Source organism: Podarcis cretensis (genome assembly GCF_951804945.1).
Source record: "Podarcis cretensis genome assembly, chromosome: 12".
NCBI lineage: Eukaryota > Metazoa > Chordata > Lepidosauria > Squamata > Lacertidae > Podarcis > Podarcis cretensis.
In genome coordinates, this window is record NC_137181.1 from 33,785,592 (window position 1) to 33,803,050 (window position 17,459).

At 38.7% G+C, this 17,459-nt stretch overlaps 1 protein-coding gene and 1 long non-coding RNA gene across 4 annotated transcripts in view; both read right to left on the bottom strand.

Annotated features, from left to right (window-relative positions):
- LOC307199859 overlaps positions 1-17,459 on the bottom strand; it is a 531,299-nt gene that overhangs the window by 185,505 nt on the left and 328,335 nt on the right. The window lies entirely within an intron of this gene.
- Positions 1-17,459, bottom strand: part of SNX13 (sorting nexin 13) — a 63,383-nt gene that overhangs the window by 18,562 nt on the left and 27,362 nt on the right. For all 3 annotated transcript variants that reach the window (XM_079947896.1, XM_079947897.1, XM_079947898.1), the window contains 13 exons: positions 16,957-17,078; positions 14,626-14,747; positions 13,536-13,637; positions 13,001-13,089; positions 10,323-10,406; positions 9,354-9,492; positions 7,563-7,651; positions 6,414-6,513; positions 5,726-5,919; positions 5,038-5,142; positions 3,609-3,741; positions 1,863-1,900; positions 319-388 (listed from right to left, as the gene is read on the bottom strand). In XM_079947896.1, coding sequence (XP_079804022.1) covers positions 319-388; positions 1,863-1,900; positions 3,609-3,741; positions 5,038-5,142; positions 5,726-5,919; positions 6,414-6,513; positions 7,563-7,651; positions 9,354-9,492; positions 10,323-10,406; positions 13,001-13,089; positions 13,536-13,637; positions 14,626-14,747; positions 16,957-17,078 — 1,387 coding nt within the window. The remainder of the gene's footprint in view (positions 1-318; positions 389-1,862; positions 1,901-3,608; positions 3,742-5,037; positions 5,143-5,725; positions 5,920-6,413; positions 6,514-7,562; positions 7,652-9,353; positions 9,493-10,322; positions 10,407-13,000; positions 13,090-13,535; positions 13,638-14,625; positions 14,748-16,956; positions 17,079-17,459) is intronic.

Here is a 17,459-nt window from a genome sequence, read left to right on the forward strand (position 1 = left end):
GAAACTAAGGAAAGTTTCAAAAGGTTTGAATGAGTGGTGTGGCAGCTGCTCAAGAAAAAATAAGCTTTTAAAATCTATGGGGCTACATCAAGCCCCTTCATGAGCCTTAAGCAGTTCTTTGTTCCTGGGGTTTGTGAGTACCAATAACCACACCAAGCAAGCAGAGGTCATGAGGACAAAAAGGTTGTGGCGGAAAGTAGTTAGGTTTAAAAGAGGTACATGACAGCAGAGTTAATCAAGGTTTATGAAGAAAAGGAACACAACAGGCATGATAGTATGACCAAATATTGAAAGAGAAAGCATCACTACTGAACTCACCGGTATCTGAAATATATGCATGTAATTGTATTGACTCATCAGCAGGCACATTTGAAAGATCATCCAATGACTAGAAGAGAAGAATAGCCAGAGTCACAATTTTAGAAAGAATGACAAACTGCTTTGACAGACCAGGAGCCAATATTGTGCAGCATTTTATTTCTGAAAGCCTACAAGTGGATGCCTCTACAACTTTGCAAGCAAAGATCAAAAATGGAAGTCAAACTCCATGATTGTCCTATGCACCCAGTATTCAGATGTATATTTTCCCTGGATATGGAGGTTCCACTTAGGTATCACAGCTACAAGCAGCCAATAGACCTATCTTTGAACACTTCCTTCTTAAGGTTGGTATCTAAATTGTATCTACACAATACTGAGAATGAGGTCTTCATTTGGAATGCTATCACTTGAGATTGTAGAGGGAAAACCATATTTCTGGATGCTTTCTATGTAAAAACAGAATGTCCTCCAGGCAGTAAACTAGCTTGCCTGAAAGAAAGGTTACCACATCCCTCTCCTTGATATGTTAATAAACTAACTTCAAAATAGATCACTAGAAATAGAATTTAAAAACCCCACCAATTAAGTCCCACCAGCATCAATTAAATTTGCTTCTCATTAATTAAATAAGTAAAGCTTTAGTTACATAATCTCCCAATTAACAATTACAGGTGTCCCCCACTTACACGGGGATTACATTCCAGGTCCACGTGGGCATAGGTGAAATCACATAAAGTGGGGAGCACCCCACTTTAATAGGGAGGATGAATGGGGATGAGAATGAGAAGATGAGGGAGAGGGAGGCAGATTCACCCGGGGCCACTGCCCAGCATGTCCCAAGCCTGCAAGCTTGCCTGCCTTTCTCTGTGTGAGCCAGTATGTGTGGTAGCAGCAGACGGCCGTGGAGGCTGAGGACTGAGAAGGGCGCCAAGCAGAACTGGTGCCAGGATGGGGGCACAGATGTGCAGGAGAGGTAGGGAGAAGGTGCCTCCCCCTCTGCTTCTGGTCGATCAATGGCAGCAGTCCTGAGCAAGAGAAGGCCTGTTTATTTTCTTATTTATTTTGCAGTGGCCTGCGTAAACGTGGGCACGTATGTGTGGGATGTGGGAGTGTGTCTGTAGTTTGAAATGACAATAGAAAATGCTACCAAAAATATATTGCTACTTTTTCATGAAACTATCCTTATATTTAGCAGAAGCCAAACGTAAATTTGGGTGAAATGTAAATTTGGGTGGGTGAATTTTTCCTGGCCAGGATAAAAATTGTAGGAAAGCTTCAACTAATTTCTGTTAAAAGTCAGGAGCAGGGTCAGAAAAGGAGATGCCATAGGATGCAGTTGTCACAGCACTGATCTTTCTCTTATTGATATCCTCACTACTTTTTGTTACTGAATGACTGAAAGCACCTGTATGTTTCCCCCTGACAGATAAAGAGCCGCTGACGGTGATAGTTATTTGGAAGATAGCACAAGGAAAGAGTCCTGTTCCCCCTACCCCACCCTGCCAGCCCTGCCAGCATTACAGTTGAAAAAACACACTTACCAAATTAATGCTGCCAGTAGGAGAACCATTGAATGATTCTGTCGAAATAAGAGACAGAACTGTATGTCAAAACATAAATGTTTAAGCAAGTTAACATGTGAAGTGTTACATATCAGGATTTCTTTCCGAGTAGAAAGTGTAAACGAAGATCTAATTACAAAACATTACTGATATCCACATGGTTTAACTTAACAATGAATTTTAGGCTAATCTGAAAGTTCCATGCATCACAGTATTCCTAATTAGATTAGAACAAATACGGTAAACTCTGTTAGCAGGCATGCAAGTGTGGCCCTAATTATAAAACTTAAAGGTATTACTAATCTATACCACTAGGTGGCAGCAAAGCACACTTGTTATTTGTCTATTACTATCATATAGTAAAGGTAAAGGTACCCCTGCCCGTACGGGCCAGTCGTGACAGACTCTAGGGTTGTGCGCTCATCTTACTCTAGAGGCTGGGAGCCAGCGCTGTCCGCAGACACTTCCGGGTCACGTGGCCAGAGTGATGAAGCTGCTCTGGCAAACCGGCACCAGAGCAGCACACGGAAACACCGTTTACCTTCCCACTATGAAGCGGTACCTATTTATCTACTTGCACTTAAGGGTGCTTTCGAACTGCTAGGTGGGCAGGAGCTGGGACCGAACGACAGGAGCTCACCCCGCGGCGGGGATTCGAACCGCCGACCATGCGATCGGCAAGTCCTAGGCGCTGAGGTTTTACCCACAGCGCCACCCACGTCCCTTACTATCATATAATATTACCCTATTTCACATATTAATAAAATCAGGAACAGTTATGGTAAAAAGTTTAATGACTTCCATGCAGGAGAAGTCTTGGGTTGCAGGTACACAACCCATCAGAGGAAGGCATATAAACTGGAGGAGGGAACCTGCAACTGTTCTACAGGTTCTAGACCTATAGACAGCTGCCTAGAGGCTATAAGCATGTGATCATCAGAGCACTGTGGAACTTGCTGCAAGTGCTTCTCTTGCCAATAGAGTTAACTATCAGATGTGTGTCTTCCTTATCTGGGATGGGCCACGACAATACAATACGTGTTCATACAGCAGAACTTAATATGAAAACACAGGGGAGGGGGAGAAATTGTAGAATCACACTTGAGTGTTCTTTTATTGAGCAAGCTACAGACTTTTTGCTAGACTTGAAAAGTTTGCAATAAAGTTTGATATTCAGTTTACTAAGGGGCTGCTTGTAACATTTCATAAATACCAGGATGAAAGAAATTGGATATAGATCATAATTATGTTTTGTGAGGTTTATATATTTCTCTTCCATACCATAAAGTGTATAGTTTATCCAAAGGAAACTGTTCTCTATTCATGCACGATGCAAGCTCAATGCAGAATGACTGCATGTTTTTAAAGTCCTATGGGTATGGTGCACAATTAACCCAACAGTGAAACTTCCTTCTGCTAAGACATATCAGTGCCTCTCATCTTAAACACACATGCACACGCACACAATGTGGGCTCCTTTTTGGAAACTGGACTTATATACACCTTGGTTCTTAAATTGTTACTGGGCATAGAGGATGAGATGGAGGAAACATTTAAACAGATTAAAAAACATCACACAGTAAATTTGATGCTGCAATGATATCACAAATAAGCATAAAACATAACAATTAAAGTCTGGAATAAACTTTATTTTTATTTTATTTATTAAATCTGTATATAGCCCTTCATCCAAAGATCACAGGGTGGTTCACAACATAAACTTACCCCCTTCACCATCATCTGATCCTCTGAAGCTAGGGTCCTTTAGCATATCTAGCTCAGCAAGCATTCGGACGTAGAGGACATGCAGTCTGAATGAAGGATAGAAGCGTTCATCCCGGAGCATCATATCATATACCTTATGGAATGGAAAGTTCAGTATTACTCGCAATTATGGAATCAATCAGTTTAGACTTCAAAGGTCTCCTAAATTGTGGCAGAGCACCCAAGGAAGAATGGCAGGCCTTACCAGGTTGAACAACATTGCTTTCCTAATTATAAACCTGAGTATCTCAATTCAGAACACAGCTCGTCTTTAGGTGCATGAGTCATGGTAAGCCTTCGGCTCACAAACTTCCCACTTCCTCTTCCCTTTCTCCTTTATAAGCACTGTAAAGCTTCTGTTTCCAATTTGTAGTGAATCCATTTCCCCTTTCGTCCACCGGGGCCGGCAAAGTTTACCTTGCCTGTGCCAGTTCACTCCAGTGGATATCCCTCTATGGGCTGGATTGGACATGTGCCCGTGATTTCCAGCATCTGCGCAGATGCGATTTTCGGCATCTGCACATGTGTAGACGCAATTTCTGGCACCGCAGAAGCTAGTTCCTGCGCTGCGCTGCACTGCACCCGTTTAGCACAGCACGCAGGGACACGCCGAGCGGGCAGCTCAGCTCGGGGGTTGCCCGGGGGCCAGTTAAACGACCCCCGTGGGCCACTTGTGGCCCATGGGCCTTAGGTTGCCTACCCCTGGTCAAAACCTTAGTTAATTAACTAACTAAAGCAGTTAACTAATGAAGGTCTAAAGCAGAGCTTTCCAGACTTTTCATGTTGGTGACATACTTTTTAGACATGCATCATTTTGCGACGCAGTAATTAAGTTTTACTAGCAAACCAGAGGTTAAACCAACCCCTTTCCAGCCCCAGGAGGAGCATGGGGAGTGACACACTAACATGTCACGACACAGTTTGGAAAGCTCTGGTCTAAAAACTGGGTCAATATTTAAACCAACCAAGCAATTTCTCTGCCATGCTGTTAATAAAGCTGTGTTATCCACACAAAATTGCCCCTAGGACAATTTTGCTGAGCTGCTAATGAACTTGTTGCTGTGCATTTTGGAACTGAGAAGCTGGGCACGCCCCAATTAAAGCTTAGACCAGTTATGATCAAATTCAGAGCAAACTCAACATGGCACCCTAGTTAACTCTGAAAAAAAGGAAGTGAGGGAGAATTCATATATGGGAGCACTCCATTTTTTAGAAGTTTGGTACTTTTACATCTGCCACAAGCCACAGAAAGCAAGCTATGAGTTGCATGTAATGGAAATGCTGCAATATTTCTGGGATAACTTTGAATTTTCATTGAAAATCAACAAAATCAGTTATTAGCAACCAACTTCCACCAATACATATGAAAAGGAGAATTAGCATACTATACCTTTCTCTGAATCTCATCAAATATTTCAGGAGTTGGATCCTCATTATTCAGTTTCTCTGCCAGTTTTGCAACCAAGGTATCATCAATATTGACTCTTGGTGATGCCTGCCATAGAGAACTCAATAAATTTGTGCACCACTTGACCTTATTTTAATTTGTAAAAAAATAAAACTCAAATTATTATTGCAGAGAGAAAAAATAAAGCTAGAGACAGACACCTAACAAGTAAAGACTGCAACAGTTATTTTCATCAAACTAAGATCACTAGTCAAGGGAGAAACATGTTGAGTTATAAGTAGATTCTAGAAATGCTAGTCAGGACCTACCATTTCGTATCTGAAGAAAATATATTTCTTAAAATGTATCTAAAATGCATGTTTGTTAGTCTTGTCTCTTCAAGAGAAATAAAAAAAGGAACCAAACAACTAAGGACTTTGTCACATTCGGTCTGAATCCCCAAATTCAAATTGACTTGCTCAAAGCCAAACATAAAGAATAAAAATGAAGGACATTATTCTGAGTAAAAAGTAAAGACTGATCCTCTGTAGTTCAATTTTATTAAGTTTATCAGAGCCTCTGCATCTTCAAATATTGGACTCAGGTTCAGCAGCTTGATCTTAAGGTGCCTATGTAACCTTTAGAATACAGCTATCATATAGCTTAATTTTCCTTTAAAACCCATTCTTACCTTCTCTGACAAATATTGATCATAAATTCCAACTGCAGCTGACTTTAATAGGCCTTTGGTTTCTGTAGTCTGATGCCTTCCATCTTTCTGAAGACTCAATAGCACTTCCAGCTGCTGCTGTGCTGTAACCCTGTATCCTTCTACGGTCATCCAGAAAAAGAGATGTGCTTGGCCGCCCATCTGCTGCATGTAATCTGCAAATAATAATTCAGTCACATCTATTAGGATACAAATATCCTACCCAAATAATTTACCCGGAAGAACTACGGTAGATAAAAAAATTAAATTAGCAAAGTGATGCTGATTTTGGATCAGAATAATTATAATCAAAATTATATGCTCAACATACTTACTAACAAATTGCTCTGAACTTTGGTGTTTACATGCTGCTCCCTAAGTCCTATCTACTGCTTCCTTGCTGCTCTGGAAGGAATCATGTTACTTTAAAAATGGCAGAGTTGGCAATACATTGCAGCTCTTTAGCCTTGGAATCAAGTGAGCCATTCACATTTTTTTTTTAAAAAAAAGGTTCTCCTCATTTGTGTTAGATAGTATGGACAGCAAGGTTTGGTAGTGAAGTGGATGTGGCCAAAAATTAATTTCTCCTCTCTTTATAATTCATTTGTGCCTACTGCAGGCTATGATGGTATTTCATAGTTTTAAAAACACACAACTACTGTTCTCTTACCCATAAAAAATTGTAGTGCAACATTGTTAATAAGAATGGTGTCCAGAGGGACTGTGCAAAGTTTTCCGAAGTTTGCAGCCAGTTTCACAGTATCTATTTCCTGGATAAAGACCACATCATGTTAATAGGTTCCTAGATTAAAATCAATATACAATCACAACGTAAAACCATTTTAGTAGCATCATGCATGTTTTCTTCCCAAGAAGAAAACTCTCTCTTTTGTCATAGCAACATTTCCAGTAATATGGAAAGTCGGCTGCCCACGAGGTCCTTCAGCTAATCAGGGTGGGGAACCTGCAGCGCTCCACATTTTGTTGAAATCCAAGTTCCATTATACCTGGTCACTGGCCATACTGCCTGGGGCTGATGGGAGCTAGAGTCAAACAACATTTTGAGGGCTATAAGTTTCCCTTCACCCAAACTAAGTACAACTGGGAAATAATGCAGGGACCGTGCAACATTCTACTACACACTTCAACATTCTATGCTTTGTTAAAGGCATTAGGAATAGATTCACTGGGCTGAGGAAGTCATTCAAACATGATGATGCCTATGAAACTGTCAGGAACAGTTCAGCAGTGCTTCCAATACCAAGCTGGTATATAATGGGCTTTGATACTAACTAGGCTTCGTGGGGGGCGGGGCTGGAAGGGACTACAGAAGGCATCAGCAACCCATCACCTCTCCTCTCTTCCTCTTGCAAGAGCATCACATGAATGGAACTCCCACCATGTCAGTGTGGGGCAGAGGCAGGGTCCCAGGAGAGTGACCCAGGAGAGGGGACCAGTGATGTTATAGATCAGGGACATCCAACGTCCAAGAGACTGCGATCTACTTGCATGATTAAAATCTGGCAGTAATCTACCCCTGGGGGGGGGGGTTCAGGTCAAAAATATGAAAAGAAGTGCTCATCGAGAGATCACTAATGAGCCAGCCTCGCTAAGAAAACTCTGTATTCTGTTCTAGCGACCTAGAGGATGGGGCAAGGGGCCAGGGCCGGGGGAGGAGCCAAAGATCGACCGTGATCTACCAAAATCTACCGGGGATCAACCAGTCGATCCCAATCAACCTGTTAGACATCCCTGTTATAGATTATACATATATACTTGGTTTGATTTTAACACATTCTAGCAGAGAAAACACACTTACTTTTCCTGACTGCAGCCTCAGTATTCTTGAATCACATACTTTCTTCACAAACAATAAGCTATTTATCTGATTTTTTATAGTGTTGATATCTGAAAACAAACACACTAAGAAGTAAGACTCAAAAAATGGGAAGTATTTGGAGTATTACAATGTAAGTATTGCTTAAAGCTGTCTGTACAGAAAAAAGATGACCAAGAGACACTGAAGCAGTGATTTCACAAATGGAGAAATATATTGATTATTATTATTAAAGCCAAGGAAATTGTCACTGGTTTCACTAACTGAAATAAATACTAACAATGCAAAGTGAGGGTTATAACATCAAGCCACTCTTGGCTTTGGATTCCGTTTGTCAGCTTTTAGAAATATTTTTAGAAAGTAATATCATAAATATTTTTAAACAAATGGCGCAAAAAATAAATGAACATTAAAAACTCTTCGTTTGGTTTTTAAAAACTATAGTTTAGGATACAAATGCAGTTCTGTAACTTTATATGCACTTATATCTTGACTCAGGTACTCAGCCCCACAATCAAGGTTGCATGTATCATCTGATGCTGTGACAACCATGATTGCACAGTATTTTCTACTGAGGTACAGAATTACTCCATCCTGGTTTTATTTTTACATATAGCGCTTACAGATGCAAATATACACTTTCATGCCTACAGTCTATGCCTTATGAAATCTCACAAGCCAGGTCTAGGATGAACAGGATTTCTAATTCATGGTTTGGGGACTAGTCCCTTGCCTAGCCCCTTTCCCTGTCCAATGCTAAGTAGAATAAGCTGGCCAAAATAAGTAAATATACAGAATACACATTGCAGAAATATGTGACTGTTTTGTAAAACAGTGTATATGCACCATTACCAATAATGGCCACTATTCTGAAATACTAAAAGTATATAGGTGAGATTTACAAATTTTCTGGATAAACATTTAAGTCACTAAGAACTAAAAACCAATCTGCAATAATACCTTTTACACAAGAACTTATTAAGTGCTTGAACCTGGCACAATCCAATTTAAACCAAAGGTCATTTGTATATTCATAATAGCCCCTTCTCAAGCCTCTTTCCTGAACTGCTTACGTAACCAATTTTAAATGAGACAATCTGTCAGTCTAGCACTAGAAATGTAGCTCTACGGTGCAGAATTATTGAGAACCACAGGTGGGCAAGAATAAATAGATATAGCTTCTAGACAGGCAAAAGTTCCAGACTGGGAAAACCATTATTCTGAAATTCCATCCCATCCCTCCGATTAGGAAAGCCACTATCTATCTTCTGTGGTCCATTTAAAAGTGGAGTCTTGGAACTGAGTAAGGTTCAAAAACCTGTTCATCTATGAACTTAATGCATAACTTTCTGCAGATCACCAGCAACCTTAGTTACCCTATGGTAATACAAGTAGCCTACTGCATAGGTTGTTGCAGAGAAAACAAGGCAATGATTTTAGGTAAATAAATGCTACCAAAGTGTCATTTCTAGCATGGTAAGAATTACATCAAACAAAAAAAGGTGCTTTTGCATTCCTTGTCTGTGCCTTCTAATCCAGTACACCTCTTAAAAGAACAAATGTTATCAAAAGTCACCCTATTTAGCTCAGTGTTTGCCTAGCCATTCAAAAAAAAAGGGGGGGGGGAGATTACATTTTATGAAAACACACTCGCAAATATGGTTTTTCCTCCATACATCAGCTCTCAGACTAAGAATTCTCAGTCCTTTACATATTTAAACCAAGTAGTATGTTATTGATGCTTTAATTTGCAAATGTAATTTAAATACTAACCATCTCCAGCTGTATCTAAAGATCGAAGATACTGTAGTTCTTCTGCTGCTTTATCCCTTACTGCTTCCAACTCCCCTACTTTGTCACTTACTTTAATAATGTTCATAAAGGCCTCATAGTTGCAAATTGAATCACGAATCTAATGAACATGGAAAAAGATAATACACGTTAATCTACTGTTTCTCAAGCAGGCTAGACTGATATATCTAGACATAGTTCCTTTCAATGCATTACAGTCCAACCTTCCTTTTTAAGTTCCCCTCAACTGGGTGTTCGTTAAATCTTCATATTGGACCTTCTAAGCAATAACCTTCACAACCCAATCTTCACTGTCCTGTTATTAACATTGAACAATTCTCCTAATTTCAAGCTATGTTCCACTCCTAGTAATGCTGCTTCAAAAAATTAGGAAGTATTACCTTGAAAGAAATTAACAGCACTGGGTGTTTTTTTAAATGATTGCACTGCCAACTTCTACAATATATCTGTTGTTATTTAAGTATATTAAAAAGTGAGAACCTAATGGCTTGGGTCCCATCTCAGTTTTAACCAGTTATGCTTAACTATGTTTTACAGGTGAACACACAGTATGATGCTGTACTGAGCAAAGATTGCAGCTGCTGCAACCCTGCTAACAGCTACGTCATGGTTGAGATTAGCGTTACGTCTAAACCCAGACAAACCATGTGAGGTAAACTAACAACAAACCCTAACTGTAAGTTTTTTTTGGGGGGGGGGTTGGAGTGGGACAGACTACAAGCCGGGTGTCGGATGCAAGCACTAAGCCCAAACGTTGCTTAGCTCCTTGCAGTGTGCCAGGAATGGAGGAGAAGCAAAGTGGGTGTATCATCATCAAGCTTTGCATGCAGCTTTAATTCCTAGTTTAACTCTGGTTTGAAGTGACATGTGTGTAGTCCTATGTGCGTAGACAAACATTCTAAAGATACTGTTCAAGTGTAAGAAGCTTACCATCCATATGAAATACTGATTAATATAATCAGGATCACTGAGCTGATTTATTAATGGAAGAAGAATTCCTCGAGCAAGGATTTCCTGAAAAATAAGGAACAATAAATTGGCCAGACCTCAACTAAAACAAAAACTAACGCAAAACAAGCTGAATAAGAAATAAAATTCTCTATCAACTTTTTCTAGAAATTTTTTTACCAGAAAGCCACTTTTTGAAGCCTTGTCAGCTTCAAAGAGGCAGATTAGTAAACCTATACTGTCATACCTTGGTTTTCAAATTTAATCCATTCGAAAACCAAGCTGCGGCTTCCAATTGGCTGCAGGAATGTCCTATGGCCAATCAGAAGCCGTGCCGGACGTTTGGCTTCCGGAAATTGTTTGAAAACTGGAAGAATCACTTCCAGTTTTCAATTGTTCGGGAGCCGAAACGTTCGAGTTCAAAGGTGTTTGGCTTCCAAGGTTCACTGTACTTATATCCAAAACTCAAACTGACATAAAAGCACCCAAAGAGAGCAGACTCATCTTCCCTTGATTCAGAGAATGCCAGTAAGGCCAAGCTCCTTTTACTCTATGCAATAATAATAATGGGGGCGGAGGGCGGGGAGAGACAGAAAGACACACACACACACACACACAGAGAGAGAGAGAGGGAGAGAGAGAGAGAGAGAGAGAGAGAGAGAACAGGGCTGTGTCAGTTCCATCCCGACTCCGTCAGCCCAGCAGCAACCCACCCACCCCTGTTCCACTATCCAAATATTAGTAAAGAAAGGTGAATCCTGCTGAAGGCATGCAGAAGCTCATCATGATCTGGAATGCTCACTGATCACATGGAGTGCCTACATGTGTTCAGCAGGCTTTTCTATTGCAGACATCTCAACACATAGATAGGGAAGGGAGAAGGGGAAGCATTGCTGGTGGTGAAGGGGCAACAGGCACAGCCTTGTTCTCTGCCTTATTGCAATCGCAAAAGGGCTCACGTTTAGCAAGGTAATCTTACAAATGTCTTGTCAGGGGTAAGAAGCAGCTGAGCTGCTCAAACAGGAGATAAGGGTTTAATTGTCATAGCTGGCGACTCTGCAGAGCTGGAGAATCCTAGTCTTATTAGCAAGCTCTGCTTTGTACTTAATGGGATACAATAGAAGATGCAACCTCCCTCTATAGCACAGGGAGAAAGGTTCTCAAATAAACCAATATTTGCAGAACCTTCTGACTGATTCTCCAGTGCAACCTACCAACCAATATAAATTCCTTCCTCCCCCAATTTATGATGTGACTGACAAGCAAGAACTCTAGGGCTTAGGTGTCTTGAAAGGCTTGCTACCACAATTCCAGCTCCATCTTCAAGTCAAAACATAATTAAATATGTAAGTTAAAGATGGAGTTCCTTTCTGATCTGTATTCAAACACAAGGGAGCGAGAAAAGAATAAAGAGGCAAGGTTGAAAATAGTACTGAAAAGTGTAAGGAATTCTAATAAAACAATAAATTGCTGGATGCATTTCAGCAGCAACCTTCCTCAGGGGAAATAAATAAATTACGTAAATTACATAATTTATTTAATTTATTTACGTAATTTACGTAAATAAATTAAAATAGTGCAGTTCTATACATGTCTATTCAGAAGTTTAGAAACATTAATTCAAGGAATATATTAATTTAAAAATATTACCATACAGCAGTTCTTATGTGGTTTGCTGAATGCACATGTAATTAATTTTAAGATTAAGGATTAATTGTATTAATTTGCTTACTTTTTAACATAGGTTTAATGACTAATGACTATGAACACCATATACATGTTGCATTGTTAAAAAACATTGTTTAAATTACGATGGTTCATTCAGTGCCCAAGGAAGGTTTCCACAGTCTACTGGGCAAATTAATATTCTGTTAAAGCTTTTCAGTACTATTTTCAGGCTTGCCTTTTCTTCTTCTTTTACTCTTCTATATTTAGAGTTAACTGACTGTTTGGAATTAGAAGTTATTTCTCTCTTAAAATAGCCTCTTTCTTCTGCTCCTCCAAAAGGTACAATACTGTATGCACCCTTTGTATAACAGGCGTGATCTAGCTCACCATGAGTGAAGCAGCTCCACCCATATTTCCAAATGCCCTTCCTGCCCTTGTATGTGTATTAGAATACATATGGAAAGGCAACATAAGTAGTAATAACTTCATCTAGCCTCCTCTTGGACATGACAGGCTGGCCATCCCTTAACAGCAAACACACTGTGAGTGAACATGAGCATATACAAGTGATAAGTATACATGTCTGGTGGTAGTGGTGGCAAGGAAAAAACTGGGCTTTAGTTGTGGGAACCTTCCTTGCTTGGGTACCCAATGGTGGACTGAATCATGCCATTTCATTTTTAATGGTCTTTTTAATCATGCCATTTCATTTTTAGTTGTTTTACACTCCACATTCATATTTAACAGAGCAACACTATATGGCCTACTCAGAAGTGAGTCTCAGAAATGAGGTAAGTTGATACAGGATAGCAACCTAAGTCATTTATACCTTAAAAACAGATTGACTGAAATTAAACAGAATTGCAAAAGCTTTAATTACCAGACAGATCTAGATATAAAAATCTTATGGTGCCTGATTATATAAACATCATGCAGTTCCTAGGCTAAGGAGTATTGGACACTCCTGGAGTAGGGTAGGAAACTAAATTTACCCTGACAAAATATCTCATGATCTTGTTCTGGAAGTCTCCAGGAGGTAGCAATAAATACAGTAAAACTTCACACAGATCCCTTAGGAATCCTAAAGGTACAAGATATAAAAGAAAACAGTGGATAACAAAATCTAATATTGTGTTAAACATATTCCTTTCAAATATTTTAAGCAATAATAGAAATCATTATATACTACAATAAATGCCACCACCACATTTTCTATGGCAATAATCCAGAAAATCACTTCTTGGTAATAATTTTCTAGGAATACAATATTAGGTTGCAATATATAATGTACAGCCACAAGTCTCACTTCTAAACTAATAGAAAAGCATTTTATTTTTCTGTTACAAATACATTATTCCTACTTCTAATTAATAAAAAAATTCAATGTCAAAACTATGCAGCAGAAGTACACTTAATTGAATACGAGGGATTAACAATGATCCACTTAGAAATCTCAGTTTATTTCTAGGAGACTGGTTGCTGCTCTAATTTAGTCACAACGTAACTGAAGAAAGCAAGGGGGAAAACCTTCTTCATCTTTGGGAGATGTGCAGACGAGATCACGACAGACTCTCTTTTCCGTTTCAACTTCAACTTCAAAAAATGTATTTACAAGGTCTTCTGCCCCATCTAAATAGAATTGGAAAATTTGAGCACATCAGCTGCATTGAGATTCTTTTTCCAAATGAACCTCTATGAGAAACTTCTTAACTATTTAAATATAATTCTGCTTAGCAATTTAATTTTCTTTTCTCATGTGTGACAGGATATGTATTTCACAATGAGGAAAATCTTAAAGCTCAGTTCAGTGACTACATTGTGTGCACTTCCACTACAGTCAAAACAGAACTCAAGAGTTCCAAGCCAGGAAATGGCCACAGCAGGGACTCTGGTCCTTGTGTTTGGTAGCATACACAAAGAATAATCACAATTGCTTTCCTTGAAAATGGAAGTCTGTGTGACAGGAAGCAACTGCTCTCTCAACCATTAGAGTACAGGCTGTACTGTAATTTGTATTTCTGATACCATAAGTTTCCAGTTTAAGTACTTAGTTCTTTCAATAGGGAAAATCACCAGAAGACCAAATCTATTGCATCCAAAACCAGTGAATCACCTAATCTGCCTTTTCAAGCAGACTTATGTTAAGCTACTACAGAATACAATTATCTAGACAGAGAAAAGAAAGCTTCTATTGCGGAGGAGCATCTATCTTGCCCAATGACTTCTGTCAAGACAGAAGAGGGCTGGCATACAATACTGTGCCCCCACAAAGATAATTTCCTGTTCCCTTTGCCTTCCTGAAAAACCCTTCCTGGGGAGCAGGAGAATAGGAAATCAGGAGGAATATGAGTGGAGACAACTTGCACTCTTGTGTCAAACAGTGGAACCCATAATGTTTAAACCTGATATTTATTTATCACTAGTAGATACATATTTAATGCCAAACTAAGGCACTTGTGGCAATTAAAACCACTGTAAAAGAAGATATTACACACACTAAGCTCTTATCTGAAAGATAACAGCAGCTGAATGCATTGAGAAATAGCTGTAGGCTACCTTTTACACAACTCAATTAATTACAAATTTTAACACAACATATGAAAGTTGTAGGCATTACCCGTAATCTGATCCTCTTTCTCTGTTATCCTTTGCTGAGCTTTTCTGAATACTCTTAGATGAGTGGTAAAGTCATCTACGAGCCGGGTGGTAAAATAAGGCTGCCAATCTACTTCTTTTGACCTTTCAAAATAAAGAAATACTACATAGACATAATGTTATAAAGCAGAAAGACAGTGCAATTTTAAACATGTTTTCTCAACAGTAAACTACATTGCGCTCAATGTAGTTTACTCCCTAGTAGCTTAAAGTTTGTTTGGAGAGGGTTTTTTGTCTGTTTTGTTTTGTTTTACAGTGAACTGTTTTAGGAAAGAGGAATTATGATGAGTACAATTAGCATGTGGTTGGTTACAAAAAAATGAATTCAGTAAAAACTATTATTTCCAGTACTTAAGTTGCACATAGTAGAATACAACAGTAGGTGGCAACCTTACATAAAAATGCTGTTCAAGACCTCTCAAGCACATGTATGAGGGAGGAAGGAATCTAGAAAGCTGTGGTCCTAAAGTAGATACCTTTGATCGAATTGGCCAGGAGGATCAATGCAGAGATCAGAGCAGGGGCTTGCTCCCAAACTGTGCTTTGCTGAATTCCCATTTTCTTACGGATTTGTATTTAAGGCGGTCTGAACTTTGCCTATCTGTTTCTTTTATAAGTTATTTCAGCCACCTAAGAGCCAGTACAAAGTGTGCTGGTCTCCAGCCATCACGTGTAGAAATCAAAATAGCAAACGTCACTGGGTCTTGATGGTGTGATGTTACTCTCAGGGAAACCTTGCATGTCCAATTACTCATAAATATGTAAAATGTACATTAAAATTCCTTTAAGGGCAACAGCATGTCATCCAGACCTATCACTCTCAGAAAGACTTGCTGCAATAATTTCAATGCATGTGATGGCAGAAATATCACATATAATCAAACAATTCATAAGCATCTGGAATTACTTTTTAAATACATTGAAATATGACAGAGATGCAGCCCTTGGACCACTTCATGTTCTTTTCTAAATTTATATTTCATAAACTTCTGGATTTTAAAGGAAACATATAGTTTTGTCTTTGAAAACCCATGCAGAAACAGCATGGAATGGAACTTTGTCCTATCCCATGACAAACTGGCCCAATATATTTTTTTCCTGGAACCATCCCTATTCCAGAGAGACAAAACAAAACAAAAAACAATCCCAAATGTATGACATAATGATCTGTAAGTATTAGTAACACCTGGTGAACAATCTAACCATTCAACAACAGAAGGTTATTATGTTAAAACTGTTTTGTGTAACACAATAAAATGTGTACAGTTCTGTGAAATAAAGTACCTGAAGATGTGCTGGATCTAAATAAAGACTCCCTCCTAAAGAAACTTGTATTTAATGCCTAAAGGGAGATCAAGTAAGTTTGAAATAGCTAATCAACATCTGTATATATTGGGTTAGAAGCAGATTAATCTAGTTACACTTTGCTCCCACTGAAATCAAAAGAATTTAAATCATGACAAATGATTCACATTTATTGCAATGAGAACTAAATACAACTAACCTACTGTGGCTCCAACCTATCTTTACATTTTTAATAAATCCTGAAAATATGAGTTGGAAAAAGATGTCCAACTTCTTCCTGCTTGTGAGAACAAGCAGTGAAACCACTTATTATATTTCAGTGAGCAGAAGTGAGTAATGTTAACAACTTCCAGGATATGAAGGGTCATATTTCACAGAATAAAGATGATAATATTTGGCTGAAATTCACAAGTTACGCAGTACCTTATTGCCACTTAAATACTTTCTCATTATGAGATGAAAAAGTGGTTTCTTTGATCAGTAAACTGAAACAACAAAATAAGTTCATAAGTTTTTCCTACCATTTGATATAAGCAAGTTTCCAACAGTTGTTGATCATCATATGAAATGTCAATTACTTGTATACATCCAGGGATCCAGTTGGTAAAGCATGAAACTCTTAATCTCAGGGTTTTGAGTTCAAGCCCCATGTTCGATAAAATATTCCTGCACTGCAGAAGATTAGACTAGCCAACCTTTCTGGTCCCCTTCTATTCCTCAATTCTATGATTCTAGGTCGGAACCTATGAAATATTCCCCTCTTTAAAAAAGCCAAGTTGTCCTTGTAAGCAAGCAGCTGTAACACAAACTCACAAAACATGATATATGTGTGCAACCTTTTGTGATACCATCTGTTTTTATTGCATGCAACTTACTAATATATTGCAAGGAAGAATTATGAACCATTTTTAATCTACTTTTGTAAGCTACTGGGGTAATTTTAGGGAAAGCTTTTGTGATTTGTTTGAAAAACAAAAGTAAGTCTTACCTAGAAGAAAACTGAATTAGTGCATTTTGGAGAGCTTGCCTGATTTCAAGAAGAAAAGATTCATCGTCACTTAGTGTGTAATACCAATACTGGACATAGTCACGCAAGGAAAACTGGATAACCTAAAATTGTATCAAATTAGATAAATAAAATATTAAAACATTCATGTGTGTAATTGTTTCTACATTATCTGAAAATTGTGCTAAACAAGTAATGCTTATAAGGGCTAGAGGTCGTGATGCTGGCCTGGTTCAGACAACACAGTAAACCAAAGTTCACACAACTTTGTGGTGTTTCCCTCCTCCCTGATAGCATTTGGAGAAAACAAACTACGATCCTTGGCTTAGCATTATATCTGAATCAGGATTCATGGTTTGCTTTGCTCCTAGCAAACCTCAATCTGTAGCCAAGGTTTGTTCTTGGGTTGCTGACCATAGATTGTTAGGAGCAAAACAACCCTCAATGCTTCACGAACAAGCAATTAGAACCAAAAGCCCCATCTT